The sequence below is a fragment of the Diabrotica virgifera genome, chromosome 1, assembly GCF_917563875.1.
Source record: "Diabrotica virgifera virgifera chromosome 1, PGI_DIABVI_V3a".
NCBI classification, from domain to species: domain Eukaryota; kingdom Metazoa; phylum Arthropoda; class Insecta; order Coleoptera; family Chrysomelidae; genus Diabrotica; species Diabrotica virgifera.
The window spans coordinates 45,820,977-45,847,736 of record NC_065443.1 but is presented as its reverse complement, the minus strand read 5'-3'; the positions used below and the strand labels follow the sequence as shown (position 1 = coordinate 45,847,736).

Sequence of the window (26,760 nt, the reverse complement as noted above, 5' to 3'; positions counted from 1 at the left end):
TAAAAATTGCAATTTTTCGATTTTTTTTTAAATTCAACCGCGTTTATCTCGAAAACTATGCTTCCTCGAAAAAACTGGTAAGAACATTTTTGCTTAGAATGGCCCAAAAAAATGTTTTGTTTTGCGAGAAATCGCTGTTATGTAATTCCTCAAGTTCTTTGTTTATAACAATCTTATCGACATCCGGATCAACTGTTACCCAAAAAATTCGTGTTTTACGGGTCAAAATACATAAAAAAACTTGGGTAAGTCCATCTGAATAAAGGAGGCCGTTGTACCCTGGCGACAGGACTATACTTAACAAACGCTCAAAATTTGAAATCGATCCATTAATTAGTTTAAAAGTTATTCTATTCGTTTATCCCAGAGACATTTGTTTTGCAATAACATAAGACAGAAAATAATGAAGATATGGCAATTTTGCGTATGCCAAATGAAAGTAGAAAAGTGATACTATCAAAATGTATTAAAAAATAAAAAAAATATTATATACCTAGTCAAAAATCCTAATGCCAAATTTTTGAAATTTTGTAGTTTATAAACATTTCGAATAACTTTTAAAATATTGTCCGTAGAAAAAATCTTTTCACATATTTGAGAAGCTGGTATTTTACACGAATTTTTAAAAATGTATTTCAAATGATTACTAATGGTGGTAAATGAAGGGGAGCTGGGAACCGACAAATGCACGAGTTCGAAAACTAAAAAAGCAACTTAAAACTAATATCATTTTCTATATCTCGCTATCTACTCAATGGATTTTGATCTTTCCTTTTTAAGTTGTGTGTATTTATATATTTTTAAGTTGTGACATTTATTAATTAATAAACAGTCTAATTTGTTTAAACAATTTTTGAAATAATAATTTTTTCCCAAAAATATATTATTTTAATCGTACTGTCATTAGTAATCAAAGAAAAAGTTAAGGTATACTTTAATAAATAAATGATCTTTAATAAATAATTATTTAATAAAATTCGTTTATTTATTACTTTAACTTTTTCTATGATCATTAATGATCTATAATAATTAAAAAATAGATTTAAAAAAAATATTTTTTCAAGAATTGTTTAAACAGATTAGACTGTTTATTAATTAATAAATTTATAAACAAATTGCATATTTGTAATGTATGAAGAAATTACATACAAATTAAAAAAGAAAGATTAAAATCCATTGAGTAGATCCGGAGATACAGAAAATTGTTTTAGTTTGAAATTGTTTTTTCGGTATTTGAACTCGGTGAATTTGTAGGTTTTTCCTAGTATCCATTTGCACTACATTTTTAAAAATTCTTAGAGGGTCCTGTGAAGGTACAATGTTTGTGCAAATTTTTTAACAAAAAATACAAATCCCATTCTTTAAAATGACATCAATGAAATTCCTTAATTACTATAAATAAATTAGCTGTGAATTAAAAATAACATATGGCTAACTTTGGTTCAAATCAAGCTAATTTTTTTATTTGAAAATTCGTGTTAAAATACTAGCTTTTCGAATGCATAAAAAGATTTTTTCTACGGACAATGTTTTTTAAGTTATTCTAAATGTTTATAAACTACACAATTTTAAAAATTTGGCATTAGAATTTAATCATTTTTAATAATAATTAAATATTTTTTTAATACATTTTGATAATACTTTTATTTGGCATACGCAGAATTGCCCTATTTTCATTATTTTCTGTCTTGTGTTATTGCAAAGCTCTCTGGGATAAACAAGTAGAATAACTTTTAAACTAATTAATGGATCGGTCTCAAATTTTGAAGGTTTGTTAGGTAGCTAAAATTGAATTTTTAACTTTCAAAAAACGGCATTCTGAAGTTTTTTTCGATGTTCAAAAAAATCAAATTTTGTAATTTTATGCCAACTACTTATTTAGCTTTTTAATGGGGTACGCAAATAGAAAAAATCTCTTTTTTTGCACTAAATTGTTAGGAATTAAAAACGGCTCCGAACTATAGGCAGGAAACAGGTAGGTTTTCTTCCTATAGGTCTACAATAACTAAAAAATAGTCAGCTACATGGATATTTTAGTGTCCTAAGAAAATCCTATTTCTCTGGACTAACATAATAAGCAGGTCACTTGACATAAAAAATACAAACTTATATAGATATACTCACCATTGACAATAAAATGTTCTTTATCAGTACCATCTAAAGCTGAGCTACTGATAGCCCTTCCACTGATATCACTCCAATAAATTCTTCCTTCGAGACAATCCACGTCTAGACCTACCGCAGTTTGATAAGCCTTGACTTGAACAGGCTTTTTCACCTTGTTTCTAGTTCTATCAAGGGGAATTTGTAAAGTAGCCATTCCTTGATTAAGGAGAAGATAGTTGCCTTCATGTTTAGATATTGCTTTACACATGGTACCGTTACCAACATAGCCAGGTTTGCACTGACACAAGAATCGTCGGCTTGCGTCTGAAAAACACATAAATTATTTTTTAGCAATGATTTTATTTACCGGGAAGAAATAATTCCAGGAAAACGTATCCCGGATGAATTTTAAGTGAATATAAAGGTTTAAGACAAGGATGTCATAAATATATCACCGACATTGTTCAAAATCTGTTGCAGTAGCTTTAAAACAGCGTAAAAGAAAAATTGAAGGAATATGAATACAACACGAAAACACGATTCTTTACACTTTGCAGTTTGCTGATGAGCAAGAAGTTATATCAAATGATAAAGAAGACATAGAATACATGATGCACAAGTTAATTGAATAGTACGAAATCTGGAATTTTTAGCGTCAACATCCAAAATGCATCGGTGGATAATCTTGTGATCTGATATTAATAATGGTAGAAAAATAACACATTCTATCAGATATATATATATATATATATATATATATATATATATATATATATATATATAAATAATATATCGTATATAATAACATATACTTAATGCTGTGGATATCAGTGATGAAAAGGGACTTGAAACCAGATTTCAAACGAAGTCCCTATTACTTACCATAAATAGGGCTTTTCATCGACTGTCATTTGTTTCGAGCTTCTGCCATGTGTCACATAATATTAATATATCTACGCCATACGTCTTTGGTTTGTATCATTGGTATATACCAATAACGTATCCATCCATCCAATGGCACTACAGCCCAAATCGAGCCTTGGCCTCCTTCAATAAGCTTCTCCAATCATTTCGATTTACCGCTGTTCTTTTCCATGAACGCGTTCCCAGGAAGTTCCTGGCATCCTCATCGACTTCGTCTTCCCATCTCTTTTTAGGTCTTCCAACAGGTCTTCTTCCCTGCATTCTTGCATTCAGCAATTTTCTGGAGATTCTATTCTCATGCATGCGGACCACGTGCCCTGCCCACCGTAATCTCTGCAGTTTAGTGTGTTGTGCTAGAGTTGGTTCGCTATATTGCTCGTATATTTCTCTATTATACCTAATTCGCCAGTTGTTATTTTCACTTATTGGGCCCAGTATCCTACGTAATACTTTTCTTTCAAACACATCTAATGCATTGGCAGATTTCTGTGTCACCACCCATGTTTCGCAGCCATAACTTACTATGGGCCTGATTATTGTTTTATATACCCGGAGTTTTGTTTTCCGGTGTACGTCTCGCGATTTGAATGTGGCCCATCGCGAAATAGGCTTTATTTGCCAGCACAAGCCTTCTATTTATTTCCGGTTCTTCTTCACTGCTTGCAACCAGATCCATTCCTAGGTACGTGAATCTATTCACATGTTCTATATCGTCAATAAAGTGTTGTTGCGCCGGTCTATTTGATCTGGTTTGTATGAGTAGTTTTGTTTTATTTGTGTTTATTGCTAGCCCTACTGCTTCTGCACTCTGTTTCAACTCAACGTAGGTTTCTTCCGCTGCATTCATTGTTCTGCTCATTATGTTTATATCATCCGCGTATGCTGCTAATTGGGTAGATTTGTTTGTAAGTATGTTATTTCCACTCACCGTCAACCGTCTAATTACATATTCAAGAACAAGATTAAAAAGCGTTGGAGCCAGTCCGTCGCCTTGTTTCAGTCCTTGCGTTATCGTAAACGCATCAGTGATCTGTCCTTGAATACATACTTGTGCTTCTGTTTCTGTCATTGTCATTTGCACTAGTCGTATTAATTTTGATGGTATGCCAAATTCTTCCAATATATTAGGTAGAATTGTTCTATCTATTGAATCATAGGCTTGTTTAAAATCTACAAAGAGATTGTAAACGTCCATGTCATATTCCCATGCTTTGGCTAGTATTTGTTTAACTGTAAATAGTTGGTCAATAGTAGATCTATTTTGCCTAAACCCTGCTTGATATTCCCCGATGATTTTTTCCGTGAGAGGTTGAAGTCTTCGATTAAGGATGTTTGTGAATATTTTGTATCCCGAACAAAGTAAAGAGATGCCTCTATAATTCTGACACAACAGTTTGTCTCCTTTTTTATGAATAGGGCAGATTATACTTTTCTTCCATTGTTGGGGGATTTCTTCTTCTATCCATATCTCTCGTATTAGCTGGTACATCTGTTGTGTCAAATTCCTTCCTCCTTGCTTGAGTAGTTCTGCCGGTATTTTATCTATTCCCGGTGCTTTATGGCTTTTTTGTATGTGGATTGCCGTTTGGACCTCCTCTAGCGTTGGGGGTCTAGTTAATTCATTTTCTTCTCCATCTTCCCCCAGCTCTTGTTGTTGTACCTCCTGCCGGGCCTGCTGCTGCCTCTCTTGTTGTAATGGTGGTTGTGCCCCTTTGTTTAATACTTCCTTAAAATATGTCATCCAGGTTACCTTAATTTCGTCCATATCGCTAATGATTTCACCCTTCTTATTTTTGCAGAGGCTAGTCTTCGGTTTGTATCCCTGTCTTAAATGTTTAATAAGTTGGTATGCACTACGTGTTTCGTTTTCCTTAAACTCCCTCTCTATGTTTAGTATCCGTTGGTTTTCGTACTTTCTCTTTTTCTGCCTGCACAGTTTATCTGCTCTTCGTCTTTTGTTCTCAAATTCTGTTTTTCTCTCTCTAGTATGTCTGGGTATGTAATTCTTATGTGCTTCATTTCTTTCCTGTATAGCTTGTTTGCATTCTTCATCGAACCATGTTTCTTCTCTCCGTTGTGTCTTTGTTCCTATGACTTCTTTCGCTGTGTTTAGTATGATACTGCTTATGGTGTTCCATTGATTTTCTATTGTGGAGTCTGCTCTGTTTTCTTCTAGTAATTTTTCATCCACTGTTCTCTCAAATCTTTCTTGTACCTCAGGGACTTTTAGGTTATCTAAGTTTAGTTTATCTTGTTTTGGATATTTTTCCTTTACCTGTCGACTGATTTTGCATCTAAACCGTGTCTGCACTAGTAGATGGTCTGAGTCACAGCTTGCGCCACGTCTGCTTTTTACATCTAATATACTCGTCGCCATTCTTTTTTCAGTCAGTATATGGTCTATTTGATTTATTGTGTTTCCGTCAGGTGATATCCAAGTGCCCTTATGTATGTCCCGATGTGGGAAGCATGTCGAACTGATAATCATATTCTTTCCAGCTGCGAAATCTATTAGAAACTGACCATTCTCATTTGTGTCTCTATGCAAACTATGTTTCCCTATTACCCCTATGTACTCTTCTTCTTTTCCGATCTTGGCGTTTGTGTCGCCTATCACCATTTTAATGTCGTTTCTTGGTATTGAGTCATAGATTCGTTCTAGATCTTGATAAAAGGCTACCTTAGTGTCTTCTTCCTGTTCGTTTGTGGGACAGTGTACATTTATAAGGGTTATGTTAAAGAAATGCGTTTTTATCCTAAGCTTGCAGATTCTTTCATTGATGGCTTGAAAATCTGTTATCAGATGCTTCATTTTATTATCTACGATAAAGGCTACTCCAAATTCTTTATTTCCTTCATCTTTACCGCTATACAGTATAGTGTGTGTTTTAGGGTTCCGGATACTTTTTCCCAACCATTTAGTTTCTTGTACTGCAGTGATTCCTATTTTATATCTTTTCAGTTCGTGTAGAAGGATCCTATGTGCTCCTGGTCTATTTAGCGTTCTGACATTCCATGTTCCCAGCATAAATTCCATATTCCGTTGCCAAAGTCGTCGTCTTGATATCCGTCCATTCCGAGGCCTATCTGAAGGTTTCGTAGTAGTACTTTTTTACAAGAATAGGTTACTGGCCTATCGCCCAACCCCCTTTTCGGAGGACCATTTCTCCCTTCCTCGTCAGCCCTGACCCTACTTTCCACTGGGGTTGGTTACCCAATCTCCGGTAAGGTTGCTCAGGTTCTCCAGGGTTCACCCGTGCAGCCCAAGCCGCACTTCGTGGAGGTGAGGATAGGAATTGAGTAGGAGAGGCTAGAGATGCTAACTGGAAACAGCATCTTGTATTGCGCTTCACTACCCCATTTGAACCCCACCAATAACGTATGACGTAGATATATTAATATTATGTGACACATGACAGAAGCTCGAAACAAATGACTGTGAATGAAAAGCCCTATATGATCTCATTAAAAATCATTAATAATTTAAGTTTTATCGTTCAGAGAATGATAGGTAATTAATTGTTTAATTAATGCTAGTAAGCATAATGATAATATTGAGGTTTTTAGACTGATGATTATGTAATAAAGGGACTACTTTTTTATGAGTACGTAAATAAAATTACATAAAAATTATGAGGCGGTTTTGGTCCAGCTACTCAAAGACATAATAATTTAGCAGTTAGCACCAGTTGCTATTTAATTGTCGTAATGTAACTAACTCAATTTACATCCCACGTGTTGGGAAGGTCCATACCTTACCTAAGGGCATTATTCTCTTTAATCTATATCCATCCTATGGAGTTTTATTTAAGTATGCACCTTTAATGCAACTATATAATATTTAAAGGATTTTTACCCTAGTATTTCTTTGGTGGCTCAGCTGGCATCCAACCTGTTTTAACACTGATGATGATTTTTAATAAAATAGAAAACGTTCTGTGATGTAGCTCTTAAAGGGATTTTTAATTAAAATTTTATACCTTTTACAAATGATTTTTTTCCAATTTTTATACTAATTTAAGTTTTGTGGTTCAAAAATACAGGTCCACCGATCCTAATCTTAGAAGTTCAGAAGGCCATCGACCAAGCGGAACAAAGAAAGTCTTCTGGCCCTGACGACATACCCACAGAATTGTTACAACTATTAGATAATGAGAGTGTTGCATTATCACCTCCTTCTTTAACAAGATATAAAGCTGCGGCAAATTACCAGACAACTGGTTAGAATCAATATTTGTAACTACAAGACTCATATTCCCAAGAAAAAGAATGCCAGACATTGTAGCGACTATCGACTTATCAAATTCAATGAGTCACACACTCAAAATTTTTATGAAAATATTGCATTCTCGCATACAATCTTTGTGAGGGGATAACTGGTGACGAACGGTATGGGTACTCGGGAAGATCTTTTTTGCATGCGAATACTCTTGGGCTCTACGGTCAGACAAGCGAAAATTTACAGCGCTGTAAGAGCAGTAAATTTTTTTTTTATTAACTCCTTGAGAGATCAGCAATCTGCCTACTAGGCAATAAGCGTTTTTTCTGACAATGAAGCTGATGACATGTAGAGTATTATTTCAATGAATAATCTCTATGTTTTCTGAAGCTATTTCCTTGTGGCATTTTTATGATTAATTATTTATATGGGAAATAAGCCACAATTAAAATGAAAAAATAATTTTATTAACGTTTCGACTCACAAATCGGGTGCCGTTGTCAAAATACAAAATATTACTAAAATAAACAAAAGTGTTGTTGCTAAGCAAAAAAATTCTTCTAATAATTTATTTAATCTCACTCATTTATATTGGCAATTCAGACATATATTATACATTTTAAAGTAGAAGACTTTAAAATGATATTGCCAATATTTATGAGTTGCGTTCCTGGGACGACTTACTGAAAGATAGTTCATTCGATTACATGAAATCAACCCCAACTCAAGAATATCCGTCATAAAAAATTATAGCATGTGATATGTCTTTAAAAAGACAACCAAATGCAACGACAGTAAAATTCTCGCGTTAGAGACTTCATAGTAAATCACAAGGGAAAACCAGGAAAAACCCTGTGATACTATCCCGACATCGTAAGTATTTGGTCTTACATTAATTTACTCTCAAAAAATAATACCAAATTCTGACTTGTAACATGTTTAAATTATAAATAATATTAATAACACTAGATATATAAGTAATACTAAAATATAAAATATGTACTAGCTCGATATTATTGACTTACTAATCTTGGTATTTTTTTTTTCTATTGACTTCCTCTTTCAGTATGGGTAACCACATCCTACTGCATTCTACCGAGGAATTTGCGACACAATTGGTTTCATTTAGCATAATTAGAGCCGCTTCTTTGATTTTTCTCTTTTTACTATCTGATTCTTTCAGGACTATACTTGAATCTCTCCACTGAACTCTATGTTCATTATCCCATGCGTGTTGACATATTTGAGATCTCTCAAATTCTCTATTTTTAATATAAGATTGATGTTCATTTATTCTAACGTCTAATGGTCTTGATGTCTCACCTAAATAAAATTGTTCGCATTCACAAGGTATTTTATAAATGCAATTCTTTGTTCTTTCTTGATCATTGTTAGGTTTAGTTTTAGATATAATAGATCTCAATGTGTTTGTTGTTTTGAATGTTGTTGAAATGATGAATTTATTTCCTATTGTTTTAAGTTTCTCGGATAGTCCTTTTATATATGGTATTGATATTTTCCTCGTATTATTTCTGGTGAATGTTGTAGGATCCCGTTCTAAGTTGTTCTGTTCCATTCGATCCAATCTTGACAATTCCTTATTTATAAACGATAAAGGATAATCATTTTTTAATAAAACAGATGTTAACAATTGTTTTTCTGCTAAAAAGGAATTTTCGTTAGAACAAGTAATTTTGGCTCTATCATATAAGGATTTAATGATTCCCTTTTTAACGTTGATGTTGTGATTTGACTTGTAATTGAGATATCTGTTGGTGTGTGTTGGTTTTCTATACACTTGAGTCTCATATCCAATATCCTTCTTTGAGATCAAAACATCGAGGAAAGGTAGGTTGTTATTGTATTCGTTATCCATTGTAAATTTTATTGTCTGTTCTTGATCGTTTATAATATTCAGGAACGTATCCAACAATTCTGATCTATGAGGCCATATTGAAAACACATCATCTACATATCTCCACAATACTGTGGGTTTTAAATTTTGTTTAGAAATAATATTAGTTTCGAAATCCTCCATAAATATATTAGCCAATAATGGAGATAAAGAAGAGCCCATTGCTAGACCAAAATTTTGTTTATAGAATTCATTGTTTAGTTGAAAATAGGTATTATTGGTACATAATGTCAATAACTCCATTATAGCTGATACATTTAGTCTTGTCCTAGTTGCCAATGTATTATCATTTTCTAATTTCGTTTTGATTATGTTTAAAGTTTTATCTAATGGTACATTTGTAAATAAACTGTTTATGTCAAAACTTACTAAAATATTATTTGGATTAAATTCAATAGTTGATAATTTGTTTAAAAAATGTTTTGTATTTTTTATAAAAGTGTCATCATTATTAGCAAATGGTTTTAGAATGTTTAATAAGAATTTTGATAGTTCACTACAAGGAGAATTGATGCTACTACAAATGGGTCTAAGTGGTATGTTCGCTTTATGAATTTTCGGCACTCCATAAAAATGTGGTGTCTTACTGTAGTGAGGTGTCATTAATTTTCTTTGATAGTATGTTAGATCATTTTTAAATTTGAATAAAGTTCTATATATTTTGTTTTCCAGTGTCTTCGTTGGATCCTTCGTTAATTTGCTATAAGGTCCATTTGTAATTAGATCTGTAATTTTGTCCTCATATTGTATTTTATTCATTATTACAGTTGCATTGCCTTTATCCGCTGGTAGGATTGTTATGGAGTCATCATTTCTTAAAGTTTTTAAAGCTTTCATTTCCTCTTTGCTGATGTTCTGTTCAATTTGATTAGACTTTTCCAATTCAAGTTTACATAGTACCCTATATTGTTCTTTTTCATGAGTTGGTAGACACTGGGATATTTTCTCCACTGAGCTGATTATGTCTAATTTTGGAATAGATGGATGAGTAACAGCATAGTTTAAACCTTTTGATTTAATATATATATATATATATATATATATATATATATATATATATATATATATATATATATATATATATAATACATAAACATCAATCTTATATTAAAAATAGAGAATTTGAGAGATCTCAAATATGTCAACACGCATGGGATAATGAACATAGAGTTCAGTGGAGAGATTCAAGTATAGTCCTGAAAGAATCAGATAGTAAAAAGAGAAAAATCAAAGAAGCGGCTCTAATTATGCTAAATGAAACCAATTGTGTCGCAAATTCCTCGGTAGAATGCAGTAGGATGTGGTTACCCATACTGAAAGAGGAAGTCAATAGAAAGAAAATACCAAGATTAGTAAGTCAATAATATCGAGCTAGTACATATTTTATATTTTAGTATTACTTATATATCTAGTATTATTAATATTATTTATAATTTAAACATGCTACAAGTCAGAATTTGGTATTATTTTTTGAGAGTAAATTAATGTAAGACCAAATACTTACGATGTCGGGATAGTATCACAGGGTTTTTCCTGGTTTTCCCTTGTGATTTACTATGAAGTCTCTAACGCGAGAATTTTACTGTCGTTGCATTTGGTTGTCTTTTTAAAGACATATCACATGCTATAATTTTTTATGACGGATATTCTTGAGTTGGGGTTGATTTCATGTAATCGAATGAACTATCTTTCAGTAAGTCGTCCCAGGAACGCAACTCATAAATATTGGCAATATCATTTTAAAGTCTTCTACTTTAAAATGTATAATATATGTCTGAATTGCCAATATAAATGAGTGAGATTAAATAAATTATTAGAAGAATTTTTTTGCTTAGCAACAATACTTTTGTTTATTTTAGTAATATTTTGTATTTTGACAACGGCACCCGATTTGGGCGTCGAAACGTTAATAAAATTATTTTTTCATTTTAATTGTGGCTTATTTCCCATATAAATAATTAATCATGAATAATCTCCTTTAAATATATCTAAACCTAAGTTAAATATTGTTGGTATGAATTTACAATAATTTGCCTTAAAAAGCTAAACTAAAGTCTATGTGATGTAGATAGATCGGATGGCAGTAGACGTTTTAGCCTACGGATTTCATTGGCATCGCGCACGTTTAGTTGGGCCGCTTTTGGTTGGTTGGTGCATTTTGGGGACACTTTTTCACCATAGTTGACACTAAAACGATGTATGGCATCTTTGATGAATTCTAAAGGGATATCATGCTGAATGATTTCGTTACTGACGTAGTAGGGAGCATCAACAATAGTTCGTAGTACTTTATTTTGGAACCTTTGCAAGATGGATATGTTGGAGTTGCTAGCAGTTCCCCACAGCTGGATGCCGTAGGTCCACACAGGTTTTAAAATTGTTTTGTATAATATTTTATTGTTTATGGAGAGTTTTGATTTGCGACCGATGAGCCAATACATGTTTCTTAATTTGAGGCCAAGTTGCTTGCGCTTAGTGAATATGTGTTTTGTCCAAGTCAGTCGTCGATCCAGGTGCATTCTGAGGTATTTGACGCTATCAGATTGTGGAAGTTGACAATCAATAAATTAAACAGGTGAGCACGTTCCTCTGCGGAGGGTAAATGTCACATGTGTTGATTTCAATCCATTTGCTTTAATACGCTATCTTTTTAGCCAGTTTTGAACCTTGTTTAGACTAGTTTGCAGGTTCCTAGAGGCTGATGTTGGGTCAGTGTGTGACGCCAAAATGGCTGTATCATCGGCAAATGTCGCAACAGTGGTAAGTCGTGTTGATGGCACGTCTGCAGTACACAATAAGTATAGAATCGGTCCAAGTACGCTACCTTGTGGAACTCCTAAATTTATTGGATGCAACTCTGTATATTCACTTCCATGCTTTATTTGGAAGTGCCTATCTGTCAGGTATGATTTTAGAAGTTGAAAGTGGGGATGATTTTAGAAGTTCATGAGTCACCTTGTCGAAAGCCTGATATATATATATATATATATATATATATATATATATATATATATATATTGAAGAAAGTGGCTGAACAATATCTTTTACTATTCAGGTCCTTATTGATTTGATTTACCACTCTATGAACTTGTTCTATTGCCCCGCGGAATCCAAATTGGTGATCTGGAATTATCTTCTTTTCGTCTATTATAGTTTTTAGCGTTTTAAATATAGCTTCTCAAATACCTTGGAAATAATTGGCAGTAGACTTATCGGTCTGTAGGAAGACAACTCTTGTGTTTTCTTCTCGGACTTGGGTATCATAACGATCTGGGCAACTTTCCAGATGCTAGGAAAATAATTTAGTCGTAGTATAGAATTAAAAATGTAAGTAATAAGTCTATAACACTTTTCGGATAGTTCTTGAAGAATTTTTCCACATACCAAATCGAAACCAGGAGCTTTTTTTATGTTAATTTCTTCCATAATTGTTTTTTTGGCTTCTCTAATAGTGAACTTGTTATGAGGCAGATCCATTTGGAAGGGTACATTTAGATAGTCGGTAATTTCGTGTTCTTCTTCAGCAGATAATTCTTTCAGCAGATAAGCATGAAGAATTTTTTCAGATATTTGCCAAAATCTTCAGATTTTTCTTTATCATTTCTGGCCCAGGAATTATCATTTCTGATTGGTGGATTAGGCAAGTAAGACTTGTTTAATTTTTTCGTTGCTTTCCACAGCGAATAATCTGTGGCCTCTGTAGGTGTAAGGCTTTGGCAGGTAACATTGGATTCCCTGATTTTGTTCTGCTATGATTAGTTCTTTGTCTAGCGACAAATGAGTCCTATCCTATGTTGCTGCGCGATATTTTACAGCTCAGTCTGGCCATTCACTACACTCTCCGTGGGACCCATTTTTCGCGCTTCATTTTATTGCTCTTACTGCGCTGTAATGTCGCTTGTCTGGCCTTAGCCTTACAAAAGAGCATTGAGTTTAGGAAAATTATTTACGTATGCTTTATATATTTCGAAAAAGCCTTTGATAGAGTACCATATACATTACTATTTCAACGCTTGGACTTAGTTGGCCTGGACACTTACGGCATTAAATTGCTAAAAAATCTTTACAACAATCAGACCGCTGGTATTAAGTTGGATCAAAAAGTTACAGCTAAAGTTTCTATTAAGCGTGATGTCAGACAGGGATGTGTTATGTTACCGACATTGTTCAATTAACTTGTTTAAATGGGAAATAAGCCACCATTTAACTAAAAACTGATATTTTATTATAAATTTTTATAATAAAATCATTTTTTAGTTAAATGGTGGCTTATTTCCCATTTAGAATAGTTATTTGCAAAAATGCCACAAGGAAATAGCTTCAGAACGACATTGTTCAATGCCTACACCGAAGAGTCTGGAAGACCTTCAAACCTTGTTGAACGCTGTAAACAACGAAAATATTGCAAAGGGCTTAACAATAAACGCAAAGAAAACAAAATGGATGGTGGTCGGAAAAATTAATATCGAAGACTCAGTACTAAAACTAAAATTAGATAACAAAATCCTGGAAATGGTGAAACACTTGAGATATCTGAGTAGCTGGATTGACTGCAGGGTTGAAAGTGATGAAGAAATTTCTACCAGAATAGAACTTGCACGAAAAAGCTTTAGCAGCTGGCGTTGTGTATTGTGCAGTAGAAGTCTGTCATTGACCACACGTCTAAGAGTATTGAAGTGCTACTTCTGGTCCGTTTTGTTCTATGGATGTGAAACTTGGACAACAAAAATGAAGAATCTCAACAAATTAGAAGCGTTCGAGTTTTGGTGTTACCGGAGCATGCTCAGAAGCCCGTGGACAGCATACATATTCAACGAAGGTGTGCTGGAGACCATTCAAGAAAAGCGAGAATTGATCAACGTCATAAAAATGAGAAAGGTTCAGTACTTCGGTCATATAATGAGAGGACCTAAATATCGCTTACTCTGGTTGATCATTCAGGGTAAAATCGAAGGAAAACGCTGGGTTGGAAGAGAATAACTGTCCTGACTGTGTAACATTAGACAATTGACAAGGAATTGTTGTATATAGTTGCCGACCGTTGCACATTTCATCAGTTAACACGAAAATAGCCAACGCTTGAAACAAGCACGGCACACAAAGAAGAAGGTTCAAAAATAGGTGGAGGGAGGGAAGACTTTAGACCCGTGTTGTATACCCATGCACTGGCAAGAGAACCTGAAGACAAAAATAGACGAATTTGATACTTCGGTTGAAAGAGAATGGCCATGCGCAGGAAGTAATAGTCATGTTTTTCAGGAACAAACAATTACGAGTAGGGGAGAGTCGGCTATTGGTGCACACCTAGGCTAATTCAGGATATTTCACAAACTTGAAACATTTCAGTTTCCAAATTTTTTGAAGATGTACTTCAAAGGCTTAGGTATATTGGTAGGGACCTCATTTAATGAATGGTTGAACAGTAGAAGAGTGAGAGAAGAAATTTCCAATTAGTGTAATGCGCACAATTACCCGAACTATTCGGCTAATGGTGCGCATATGTCGGATAACTGTGCGAAATAATAGAACCTAAAAATGACCTTCGAAAATGTAGCCTATTGAACATAAATATTAAAGGGACAAAGAAATATAAGGAAAACGATAAGAAACCAAGTTACAGATATTTAAAAAAAATCTAAGTATTGCAGAAGTCACAAATATATCCTTCTGAACTATCCTGTCGTATACACATGGCATGAGACTATTGACAATATATCGAACACTTGCACCATACCTCGTCTTTTTTGCTACCATCACCGCAATACACAGAAGTCATTTTAATCTGACACGAGATCGTTCAACTCATCTTCATGGCACAGTTCATTTTCTGAAATAACTTTGGAGCTGTTGTGTTCAAAAATTTTCCTTTTTGTACCTTTTTCAATTTCGTGGTTTTTTCTTTGCCCCTTTCTCTACTTTGACGGTTGTTTAACGCTTGTTTGCGTTTTATGGCGCAGTCACAAAACGTAAAAAAGCCTTTCTATACCTTGCCGGCTAATGGTGCGCAATGCGCACCATTAGACGACGTTACACATAACACAAAATGATATCAGTGTTTAAAATGGTAAATACATAAAAGATATAAATACTATTTAAACTTTATTTCTGTCAAGAAGAAAAGTTATCACTTATTTTCTCAGACACACAAACAATATCATACCAAGCGAAAACATGTAAACGATAACTGCCAACCGGTAAAGTATCTCCCGACGTTCGTTTGTGTCGGATAGATATGGCAGTTGCTACTAGATGGCCCGACAATATAGTTTTTGCAATTTTAATAAATATGAGATTAGAAACATTGATGCGCACAATTACCTGACGCGCACAATTAGCCGACTCTCCCCAATATCGAACAATAATAAGATCAAACTTATGCGTACGATCTTTGGGTGCTCAACAAAATCGAAAATGAATAACTAGCAAAATGAGAGTGCCAAATATTAAAATGAATGAGGAAGAATAGAGAAAAAATAGTAATCTAGTCTATAACAGTAAAAAGAGTAAAATATACATACCTGTAAGACATACAGCTTGCTGATGGCACATGGTTGGATCTATATGGCAGTTTCTTTCGGCATAACAGTCAAATCCGTTACCAAAGAACCCGTCTTTACAGAAACACTTATAAGCTAATTCTTCTTCTACATATTTGCAGGTAGCGTGTTCTCCACAGTTGTTAAGGGTGTCGCAACCGATGACCTTTTTCTTACATTCAGTAATTCCATCTCCAATGAATCCATTTTTACAATGACAGTAGAATGTTTCGTATTCTTCATCATATATGCATTCGGCATTATCGACGCATGTACCACCACCGCAGGACCCTGCGATGAGCACGCATTGGTTCTGGGTATCACGGGTGTAACCTAAGAAGGCAATATGCTTTATATTATAACAGTTTTGTTAAAATTTTTAAAATATCTTTATAAATAGACATTTTTCAGATATTGTGTAAGTTAACTTGTTGATGAAAAAATAATAGAACAAAAGAGAATACCAGAAGAATGGAGATTAAGCATCCTAATACCTCTCTATATCATTAGCAGAAGTACAACAAGGTTTAAGATCGGTAAAATAATGCACCGCGACGCTATTTATAATGCGGCAAGTTCAAGAGAAATTATTAGAATAAAACAAACCGGCATATTTATGTTTCGTGGACCTCAAGAAGGCATTTGATAGGGTATAATTAAAAGAAGTTTTCCCTTTATTGTACACAAGAGAGGTACCTCTAGGAATAATTAAAAAGAACGAAAATACAATCTAAGGTATTTACCAGAACTATAGAGACAATAAAAGTAAAAGTACAAGAACTAACTAACCCAATTGAAGGTGGCAAGGAGATAAGACAAGGGGATTCACTGCGTCCTCTATTTTTCAATCTGATCATGGATGAAATAGTAAAAAAGTAAGAACTAAAAAATGGAATGCTAAATGGAAGAAAAACAACTTAAAATAATCTGCTAAGCAGACGATGCAATATTAATTTCTCAAAGTGAAGATGATTTACAACGTATTAACAACGCAAATTAGAGCTGGAGGGTCAGATAAAAGAACAAATGATGGAGTTCAAATATCTAGGCATCACACTATATATCTATCTACGGAGAGCTTGAAACAGAAGTGGAAGATCAAATTAAAGGTAGAATTTACAAAAAAGAAAGGTAGAATTATCAGATCACTAATGACATACGCGGTAGAAACACGACCTGACAAAAAGAGGGCAAAAGAATGCTAGAAACAGAAATAAAAACCCCTCGAAAAATCGATGGTAAGACACTATGGAACAGAACTTGAAGTACAGATATACGACGGAGATGCAAGGTGGAGCACATTAATAACTGGCTATGAAACAGAAGAGTAGAGTGGAACGACCACCTTTGCTGAATGACAACAAATAAAATAGTAAGGACGGCGAGAGACCTTTCCCCAATAGGAAGACAATCAGTGGAAGACAACGAAAACGATGGAATAATAACTTACGCATATTGAAAAAAACAGACAGAGTCATGTCTACATACAAAGAAGAAGAACCTGTTGATGAATTAATCCAGAAACCAGCTTAGGGATTACGAACCAAAGATCTTATACACATAGATTTGGCCAACTCGGACACATAGCGTAACGCGGACCAGTTCAGGTCGGTGGTCTGTCTATCTCTCTCTACCGGCGCTTAACTTTCTCTCTCTAGCACATGATGGCTGCCGCCTCTGTGTAACTGTCGTTCCATTACTTCCACCTATTGGTAGATACGCTCACACTCGCACGACAAACAAAGATAGCTAGACCACCGTACTTGATATCGGCGTTACACCCCGATGCATTGAGTGGCATATCCCTAGCCAGATCTATTCTCTTTACATATCTCTGTTACGAACACTCGATACGAATCGTATTCGCCATGTTTTACCATAAGGCGCGAGTGTTCGTAATCTCACCTCTGTTATGATAACTGCAGTGAATAATCACTTGGTGGAGTTCTTATATTATGATTTAATTATTTTTTTGGTGTAAAGCCAATTTATAATGGCATCTGAAGGTTTACATTAAAGGTTATTAAAACTTACCTTCCCTACATATGCACTCATATTTCTGTGAAGGTGTTATGACACATTCTTCTGTAACCGTACAATCTTGATTAGAGGTACATCCAACTGGAATAAAAAAAGTCATATAACCTTGAGAGAAAAATTAAAATGAGAGAAAGAAAAAACATCGTTACATTACTTATGATATACCTAAATTATGTTAAAAATCATAATACTAAGTTGTTTTTAAACCAAGAGGAGCAAACTAAAAAGACAGATTCACACGCAAGAAAGTCACTAGAAATATCACCAAATACATCTTTTTTTTTGTTGATCATATCGTTCTTTGACGGTAATCCTTAAATATTATATTATACTAATACGTCGCTAAAGAGTTTTAAGAACAACTGTTTTTTTTTATATATAAACAGACTAAAAATCTAAAAATTAAAAGGAATAACTCAGAAAATACAAAAAATTGCTGATATAACTTAATTAACCCATGAAATGCCAATAGTGTCAAAATTTTATAAATGTCATTAGTGTCAATATTTTATAACAGTGGAGTAAACTTGCCTGAGGTTGAACCAATTACAAACAAGCTTTACTTCGCACGAAATTTGAATTACTTCTCTTGCTTTAAAAACAGACTATCCTCCTATAATCCTTATAGTGGCGGTTATACCATTAACACATTCCTTGCCAACTATATTTTGATATAATATTATACTTCTACGGGTCATATATACGGTAATTTTTTTTATACTTATAAAACCTTGCTATTTGGTTATTTCGTCAAAATTATTGCACTTATATTTAACAAACCATTCTTACACATATACCTTCTAGGCCACGTTGGTCTTTTAGTGTGAGATATTGCACACTAATATGAGCCAGCAGCCTAACAAACATCTAAAAAGGTGTTGGTACCATGGGACCAACGCGGTCCAAAAAGGCAATAGGTAATAGTGTTGGTCCCATGGTACCAACGTAACAGGGAACGTGTTAAAATGAAGAGAGAAGTTAGACAGGGACACTAATCACACTGTTAGTGGAGACACTATCTCTCCAAAATTATTTACTCTTGCATTAGAACATGACTGTGTTCAAGAAGAACTTATCACAATCGACTAACTTGTGCGTCTCAAAAAGCGCATTAAGTACTTACCTACTCTTGCTTTGAGAATATTCAATGCCATCTGAATACAAGATCCATGGCTACACTAGGGCTAAATAGAAGATCCATGAGTGTTCAGTTTTTCACATGCGAAAAATAATCTTATATTTTTCGCTCTATCCTTTGTATAATTACCACCCTCAATTTCAAATCAGGACTTAAGCTAACCCTAAGTAATAATTCCTATTACCTATTTTTACCTTAATCAGAGAGAAATACAGACATTCTTGGACAATGATAAAGACAAAATTTCTGTATGATTTTGGTGCTCGCATTGAACAGACGTGCTTTTTTTGCTCTCTCTGATTTTGACTATCATAGACAACAGACGTGTTTTCGCCACTCTCTCGATATGTCATAAAGAAAAGAAGTTTTTATCTCACTTTATAACCGTCGACTACCTTAAACAATTTTTTCTTGGTTGTGCAAGCCATGAAGACGATCCACGTCAAGGACGTCCAAAAAGAGTAACAATACCAGAAATTATAGAAAAATACAGGATATGGCATTGGAAAATCGTAGAGTAACCGAAAGAAGCATCTTATTGGGCAGTGCAAGCAATATTTTGACTAAATATTGGGTTTCAGAAAGCTCTGTTCGCAATTAGTGCCGCATTCGTTAAAAACTTAACAAAAACACATTCGAATGCGACTTTCTCAGCAACATCTTGAGCTTTTTCGAAACGATAAAGTAGATTTTGTGCTTCGATTCATCACTGTGGATGAGACTTAAGGCTATCACCATGATGCTGAATCAAAACAAGAGGCTAAGAAGTGGTGTGAACTTGGATCTTCCGCTCCGAAACCAGTTCGTGTCCAGAAATGTGCCAAGAAGGTGTTAGGATCAGTTTTGTAGGATTCGAGAGAAATTTTGTTTGTGGATTATTTGCAAACTGGTAAAACAATAAATTATGGATATGATTAAAACCATTTGGAACAGCTGAAGAAAAAACTTCGTGAAAAAGACCTGATTTGCAAAAGAAAAATTCTTTTTTACCAGGACAATGCACCGTGCCATATGAGCATTTTAACAATGAATAAAATCGATCAATTAAAGTTCAAATTATTGATGGATTCGACCGTTACTTGATGGAAGTTCATTTTATCTAACAATAAAATACTGAAAACGTTAGTTTTCTATACTTCCACAAAATTTATTACAACTAAGTGACTACAGCTGTTTCAGCAGAGTGCCTTTCTCAAGTGATATAGTTTACAAGATAACAACAAAAATAGCCAGATACATAAAAAAGAAAGGAATAACACCAGCTTTCAGAACTAATAACAACTTAAGCAAATATATTAAGAACAATAAAATCCGAAATAGAAAGCAACTACAGAGTGGTGTGTACAAACTAACGTGTGGTGACTGTCCGAAAACTTACATCGGTCAAACTGGCAGAACCTTTGACAAACGGATAGCAGAACACAAAAGGGCTTTCAACAATAAAAAAACAGACACTTTTACATACGCACTTCACCTTCTAGATCATAATCATTATTTCAATGAAGAGTTTCAAATTCTGCATATTCAAAATAAAGGCCTTAAGCTATCTTTTTTAGAATCTATGGAAATTAATAAATTAAAAAATACGGATATAATTCTGAATGACCAACTCGAGACAAACAGCTCCCCACTCCTCAACCTCTTCAGTTACAAGACTTAAAAGGCAAATACATTGTAAACTATTTTTTTTTTCATATATCACTTGAGAAAGGCACTCTGCCGAAACACCTGTAGTCACTTAGTTGTAATAAATTTTGTGGAAGTATAGAAAACTAACGTTTTCAGTGTTTTATTGTTAGATAAAGTTCAAATTGTTGAAGCATTCACCGTATTCATCAGATATGGTTCCTAGCGACTTCCATATGTTTCAATACCTAAAAAAACATGCGTGGAAAGCGTGTTGATCAAATGTTGAGGTCATAACAGCTGTGGAAGCGTATTTTAAGGCCCTTCCAGATTCTCGCTTCAGGGATGGAATTTATAAATCAGATTCTCGTTGAAATAGGTTATTGTTAAGTGTATTATTGTACAGAGTAACAAATCAAGCGGTAATGCAGCGGCTAAACAAAGAAAGAGATGTACTGAACATCATAAAACGAAGAAAACTAGAGTACTTTGCCCGCGTGGTGAGAAATCCGAAATATGAAATGCTACATATAATTATCCAAGGAAAGATAGAGTGAAAGCGCGGCCCCAGATGCAGAAAATATCCTGGCTTAGGAACCTCCGCCAGTGGTATGGTGTGAGCACCACGACAGTATTTGAGCCAGCTGTGGACAAAGTAAAGATTATGCGACTGATCGCCAATGTTCTGCGAGGACAAGGCACTTAAAGAAGAAGAAGTATTATTGTTCAAAAAGTCTATACGGCAAAACTTATTAAATAGAATTAGGGGAGTGCAATTAGAACGAAAACATGCATTATATTCTTCTAAAACTTTTTTGTTAAAAGTAAAAAGTTCTACTCGCAGATTTGGCCGCTAATTGTTTATTAATTGTTTAAACAATAACAATTTTTTTGTATAAATAATTTTAAAAATATCATTGAATTCATCATTTTACTTTGATCAAATATGTTTCTATTTTGTTTTTGGTTATGCTGAATCCGAATATGGCATTGCAATTTGAAAATTCTTATATAGAAGCTCTTATACAGTACGTTTGCGTAGCTAGGTACCACATGGAAAACTTTTTTATTACCAATTTTACGAAAAGTTATTCTTCATAAAATGCTCTACCTGGTCTAGAATCTAAGATACAACCATCAGATATCAAATTTTTTTAGTTTTATACGAGGTATGTAAATAATACGAATTGAGTTAAGTGGCTTTATTATTGACAATATTTTAATTAGAAGGATGTAATTGAACACTGAAACATATGTTTTAATTCCAAACAACTTTTCTTAATAACAATTTTCGAAATTGTAAATTATAAAGGTACTTTACTCTTGAGTGAAATTCATATTTTTTGACATACCTCGTATAAAATTAATAAAATTTTATATTTGATGGTTGCATCTTAGATTATATACGATACAGAGTATTTTATAAAGAATAACTTTTTTTCGTAAGACTGATAATAAAAAAGTTATCAATAGGTTCCAAGTTACGCAGACATACCGTATAAAAACTAAAAAAAAATTTTTTTGTTGAACATCTATTTTGTTGAAGCTTATTATTAAATGTATTTTAGGTAAGTTTTACAGAAAAAGTTTTGATCACTTTGTATAAACATTTTTTTAGATGGTAATTTTCGGTTTTTGTATTACATTTTTGTTATCTTTGTTAATTTTCTTAAAAAGAAATAGTTTATTTCATTTCTAAAGTAAACTAATTTAGTGCAGTTTAAAGACTACATCCTAATCTTAAAAAACTCCTACAAAACTGTAACTGATCTATTCAAACTTGAGTAATACCGTCTTAAAGTGGTGTTAATTCAGTAAAACTATAAAATTTTCAAAAATTACATTTTTTGAGAAGTCGTATCATTTAAATTAAATTTTTGAGATTTTTTTTTAATAAAACATCGCGCATCGTTTAGTAAGATGTTTGAAAGGTAAGTTGTGCAAAATTTAGAGTTTTATAAGAAAAATTGTATTAGTTACATATTTTTAAATAATTTTTAAACAAAATTCATGTAAGTCTCACTTTCAGCCCACACCGTACTTATGCCCATACATTATATTTCTTTTTATTATAACCATAAGATAGTTTAATTATTCTTCTTTCATGTCCAATTTGTAAAATTTCATTTGATTGACTAGTTAAAGAATTACATTAAAATAACTCAACCGTGCACTTCGCCGTACGCTAGTTTACAGTGCGCCAATGTTTGTGAGAAGGGTGACTTTAGCGTTAAAAATAAAAAATTATAGAAGCTAGAGTTTTAGTTTTAGAAAAATCTTTATATAAGGTTTTTTTTGTGAAATTTTCTGATATTTGCAATGGTCAAGTCAGTTTTTTTTCTAAAATTTATATTTTCGGAGTTATTTAAAAAAAACATCTAATTTCGCAGTTCATTTGTTTAATAAAAAATGAAGCATCCACTTCTCGAGTAAAACTTTTTGCTATATTGTTTATTAAACATTTCTAAATGAAATTACAAAAAGTTCTATCTTGTTTGATTTTTTCCGAAGTGAAAATCTATATGCACTCCCCTAAATAGTATATTGAATTATCTACTTACCACTGATAGTACAATAGTATCCATCTCCCACATATCCAGGATTACATATACATTTCGATTTACCCAAAGTTTCGTCGTACGCACAGGTAGCCTGAGGATCGCAGTTATCAACAATAGTGCAGGAAATTACTTCTGGCTCACACGAGTATCCATTTCCTTCGAAACCTTCGTTACATATACATTCATAATCACGAAGGATATCTGAGTAGAGACATGAGGCGTTTGCGTGGCAATTGTTAACAACACTGCAAGAACCTATCAAGTAAAGCAAAAATTACTGTCTATAATACTATAAGCTCAGCTTTATAGAGTAATTGTATATTGTAACCGCTGTCAAACCCTCTCCGCGACCATCACCGTGCCCAAACAAAAGCTCTGTTTTTCCTTCTAAATATACATATATACCACCCCAAAACATACACGTCTCACAAATCAGCTCACAGCTCACTGTTTTGACACTGCAGCACTGGGAAAATGGTTTTCCGAGCCTTCGATAGACGCATCGTCTTCTGTCAGTGCTTTACAAGCACATTCGACTCTCGTTAGACAATAAAACTCTGCTCCATTGGCCAAGGTCCCAATTGGCGTGTTCTCGTGCAAACTGAAGTCGAGTTTGTTCCTGACGTGTATTCAATTTGGGCCCGTGTTAGCTTGTCTGGTATTTAAAGTTGCAGCTTAAACTCATCTCCTAACTATCCACTGAGTGATAGTGACACCTCGAACATTTCTCAAGGATTGTTGAAGCTCAACTCGTGTCGTGCGCTGATTCCACAAGGCTCTCAGGACAATGAATAAATAAATCGATCATCCTTCTCTGGCATTACACGACGCCGACCAGAACTTGGTCGTCGACTGTAGCTACCGGACTCCTGGTCTTGACAGTAAGACCTTGAGGCTGCAGACGGAACGGCGTCATAAAGAGGCAACGAGCGACAGTCCTCTGACTAGCGCCAGAGAACAATAACCACAGAGAAGCGTCACGACCGTACTTAAAACGTGTACTGTTTTTGTAGACGCATGCGTGAACCTGGTTGCTTTAAGTGTTCCCAACACATGCTAATTCCAGCTAATTCTGTCGCTCTGGTTGTTTTACGATAGTCCGTAGGCGTGTATGGTAAATACTCGACTTAACAAGTTTGTTTGAGCATTTATATAATAATTATACATAATAGTTAAAATGTCTGGTTACTCGTGTGTGGTTCACGGATGTTCCTCTGCGACAGGAAGAGGAATAAGTTTATTTAGATTTCCTAAGAATAATAACAGGTAATTGTTATTGCTTTGTAATTTATACATATTAGTTATTAGGTTTCTAATAGTCTTAATTTGACTTGATTAAATATTATTGATAATAAATCATAACGAAAGTGATTCATTTTCTTGTATACATTACCCCTAAGTAATGCATAAAAAAACTAAACTTCGTTCTGCCAAGCAACGGATATTTCAAAAAATAATAAATTTGGTGTCAGTGCATGTATTTCATAACAGACGCAAGTCTGCAAAGGGCCAACCAGGTCAAAACAGATGTTGTCCGGGTGTCATCGCATTCCAAGATATTCTATTTTTATAAAATAAAAATATATAAAGAGTTCTATATACACGACAATTTCTGATCTGATTTAAACGACGCAAAAAAATACTATTCAAACTAAAAATTGTTGGAGACATAATTGGGGCGATAATTTTGAAAATCTTAAAATTATAGCAGAACAAGACTTCAAAATTGCAAAAACACGGTTGCAAATTAACAAACTTACATTAAATTATGAAAAAATTAAATACTTATCTACCTTCTGCAGTGCAGTATACAAAAATACTGCCAACTTTTAATTCGTTAAATATAACAAAGATTAAATATATCGATCGGAGTATACATCTAAATCGTATTGTAGTCATATGTTTTGTTAACATTTTGTTTTTTGAATGTACCTGATATCTTTAGAAACAAAGAAAATAGACGATTTTTTAGTTTAACATGTCTTTTGTGGATGGAAGGTACAAAGGTGGATACATCGATATTATATTGTAGTCTTGTGTTTTATTTCACAACGTATTATGTTTTCCGTTTTTTGCGTTATTTTTTCGGGTATTAGCGCACTTATCACCGAATATTATAGTATAGGTCCCCGTGCGTGACAAGCTTTAGGTTCTTGACGTTCGGCAATATTTGTACTGCTTAGAGCTATTTAAAATATTAAAACTATTATTATTACTATTATTTAAAATACAGAGATAAAATTCAACTTCAAGAAAAATTGTCAAATTATGAAACATGGAGAGAATTAAATGTAAAATGTCTTCATACTTTTGCTCCAAAGATATATCAGAGTCCATATATAGTCCATAAAATTTAAAAATATCTTTCTATCTAAAAATCTATAAATTCTTTGTTTAACATTTGTAGTGCCCAAGCATGGATAAAAGCTTGTAACAGACAAGATTTGCTATTTAAAATGGATTCACTATATAATAGTTATAGGATTTGTGAACTGCACCTTGAAGACAAGCTTATTTTAAAAGGAAATAGGTACAAGAAAAACATTAGTCTCTGACGCAGTACCTACAATATTTCCATGCAATATAAGCAATATAATTGACCACGGTGGAGATATTCAAGAACCACCAAAAAAGATTATCGTTTTAGGTTTGTGTACATTTCAGTTAAAAATAGTATATTGTACAACAAGTGAGAAAAAACACATATTTCTCACGAGCGCAGAAGTTTGTTGGCACGAGCCGATGGGGAGTGCCGCAAAAAAGCGAGGGAGAAATAAACTTGCGTGCATAGAAATCAGCCCATTTAAAAATTTGGTCATTTTGATATCTCGTATTTCCTAAACCTGTTGGCCGATTTAAGTGATTTCTTAATATGTTGTAGCTTGATTCTTAAACAATACCGCTGTAATCATATTATTGCTAAACAGGTAAATTTTCATTGTATACGGGCTGTACGAATCAAACTCTGTTTTTTTTTGGCGGCCCTTTTGGATTTTCTATAATGAACTCTTTATTAATAGTCAAGCACTTTTATTTGATACCCATATTGAAGTAGTTGTGAAAAATATGTAATCCGCCATTTTATAGCGGTGGACATCTTGGATTTACAATGATACTGAATGTATGTAGTGTATGTAATGTTACAAATCGGTGTAATTGTAACGATTCGTATAAGACTTTTTTTATTATTGTTTAGATTGTTGCCTATTTATATTTATAGAAATATACTCTTACAGTACTTCTTGGGTTTTTATTCGTTTGCTCCGGTATTCGACTTTAAAGGAAAAATGTACTTTTGATAGGTTTCCAAGACAAGAACAATATTGACATTCAATTTCAACATAAAGTTTCTTGTTATCGATCACGAACATTTGTCACCCAAAGATAATTGGAACTTTCAGAGTTTGTGACATTTCCGTGGCCGTTACAATGGCTGTGTTTTTTTTTTCGATAACCTATATTAAAAAATATAATTTATTAGGAAATACCTCGACGAACAAATTATATCTTGTATCAGCCAAGCCAAAAACAAGCAGTGAATGTCACACCTACCGTAATAAATAGATATATTTTATTATTGGTCTTTCAATGCCAAAATCAGGATAAACAAAAAGGTATTTTCATTTATGGTTCCAATCCATATGATTTTCACCATTACTTTGCATTGTGCGATATATTTGCAACCTTTTGTAAAT

At 33.6% G+C, this 26,760-nt stretch overlaps 1 protein-coding gene across 3 annotated transcripts in view; it reads right to left on the bottom strand.

The window, feature by feature from the left end:
• The window catches only part of LOC114331339 (nidogen), an 85,980-nt gene that overhangs the window by 3,544 nt on the left and 55,676 nt on the right, over window positions 1–26,760 (bottom strand). For all 3 annotated transcript variants that reach the window (XM_028280872.2, XM_028280874.2, XM_028280873.2), the window contains exons 13-16: window positions 23,066–23,320; window positions 17,735–17,821; window positions 15,683–16,033; window positions 2,125–2,430 (exon numbers count right to left, since the gene is read on the bottom strand). In XM_028280872.2, coding sequence (XP_028136673.1) covers window positions 2,125–2,430; window positions 15,683–16,033; window positions 17,735–17,821; window positions 23,066–23,320 — 999 coding nt within the window. The remainder of the gene's footprint in view (window positions 1–2,124; window positions 2,431–15,682; window positions 16,034–17,734; window positions 17,822–23,065; window positions 23,321–26,760) is intronic.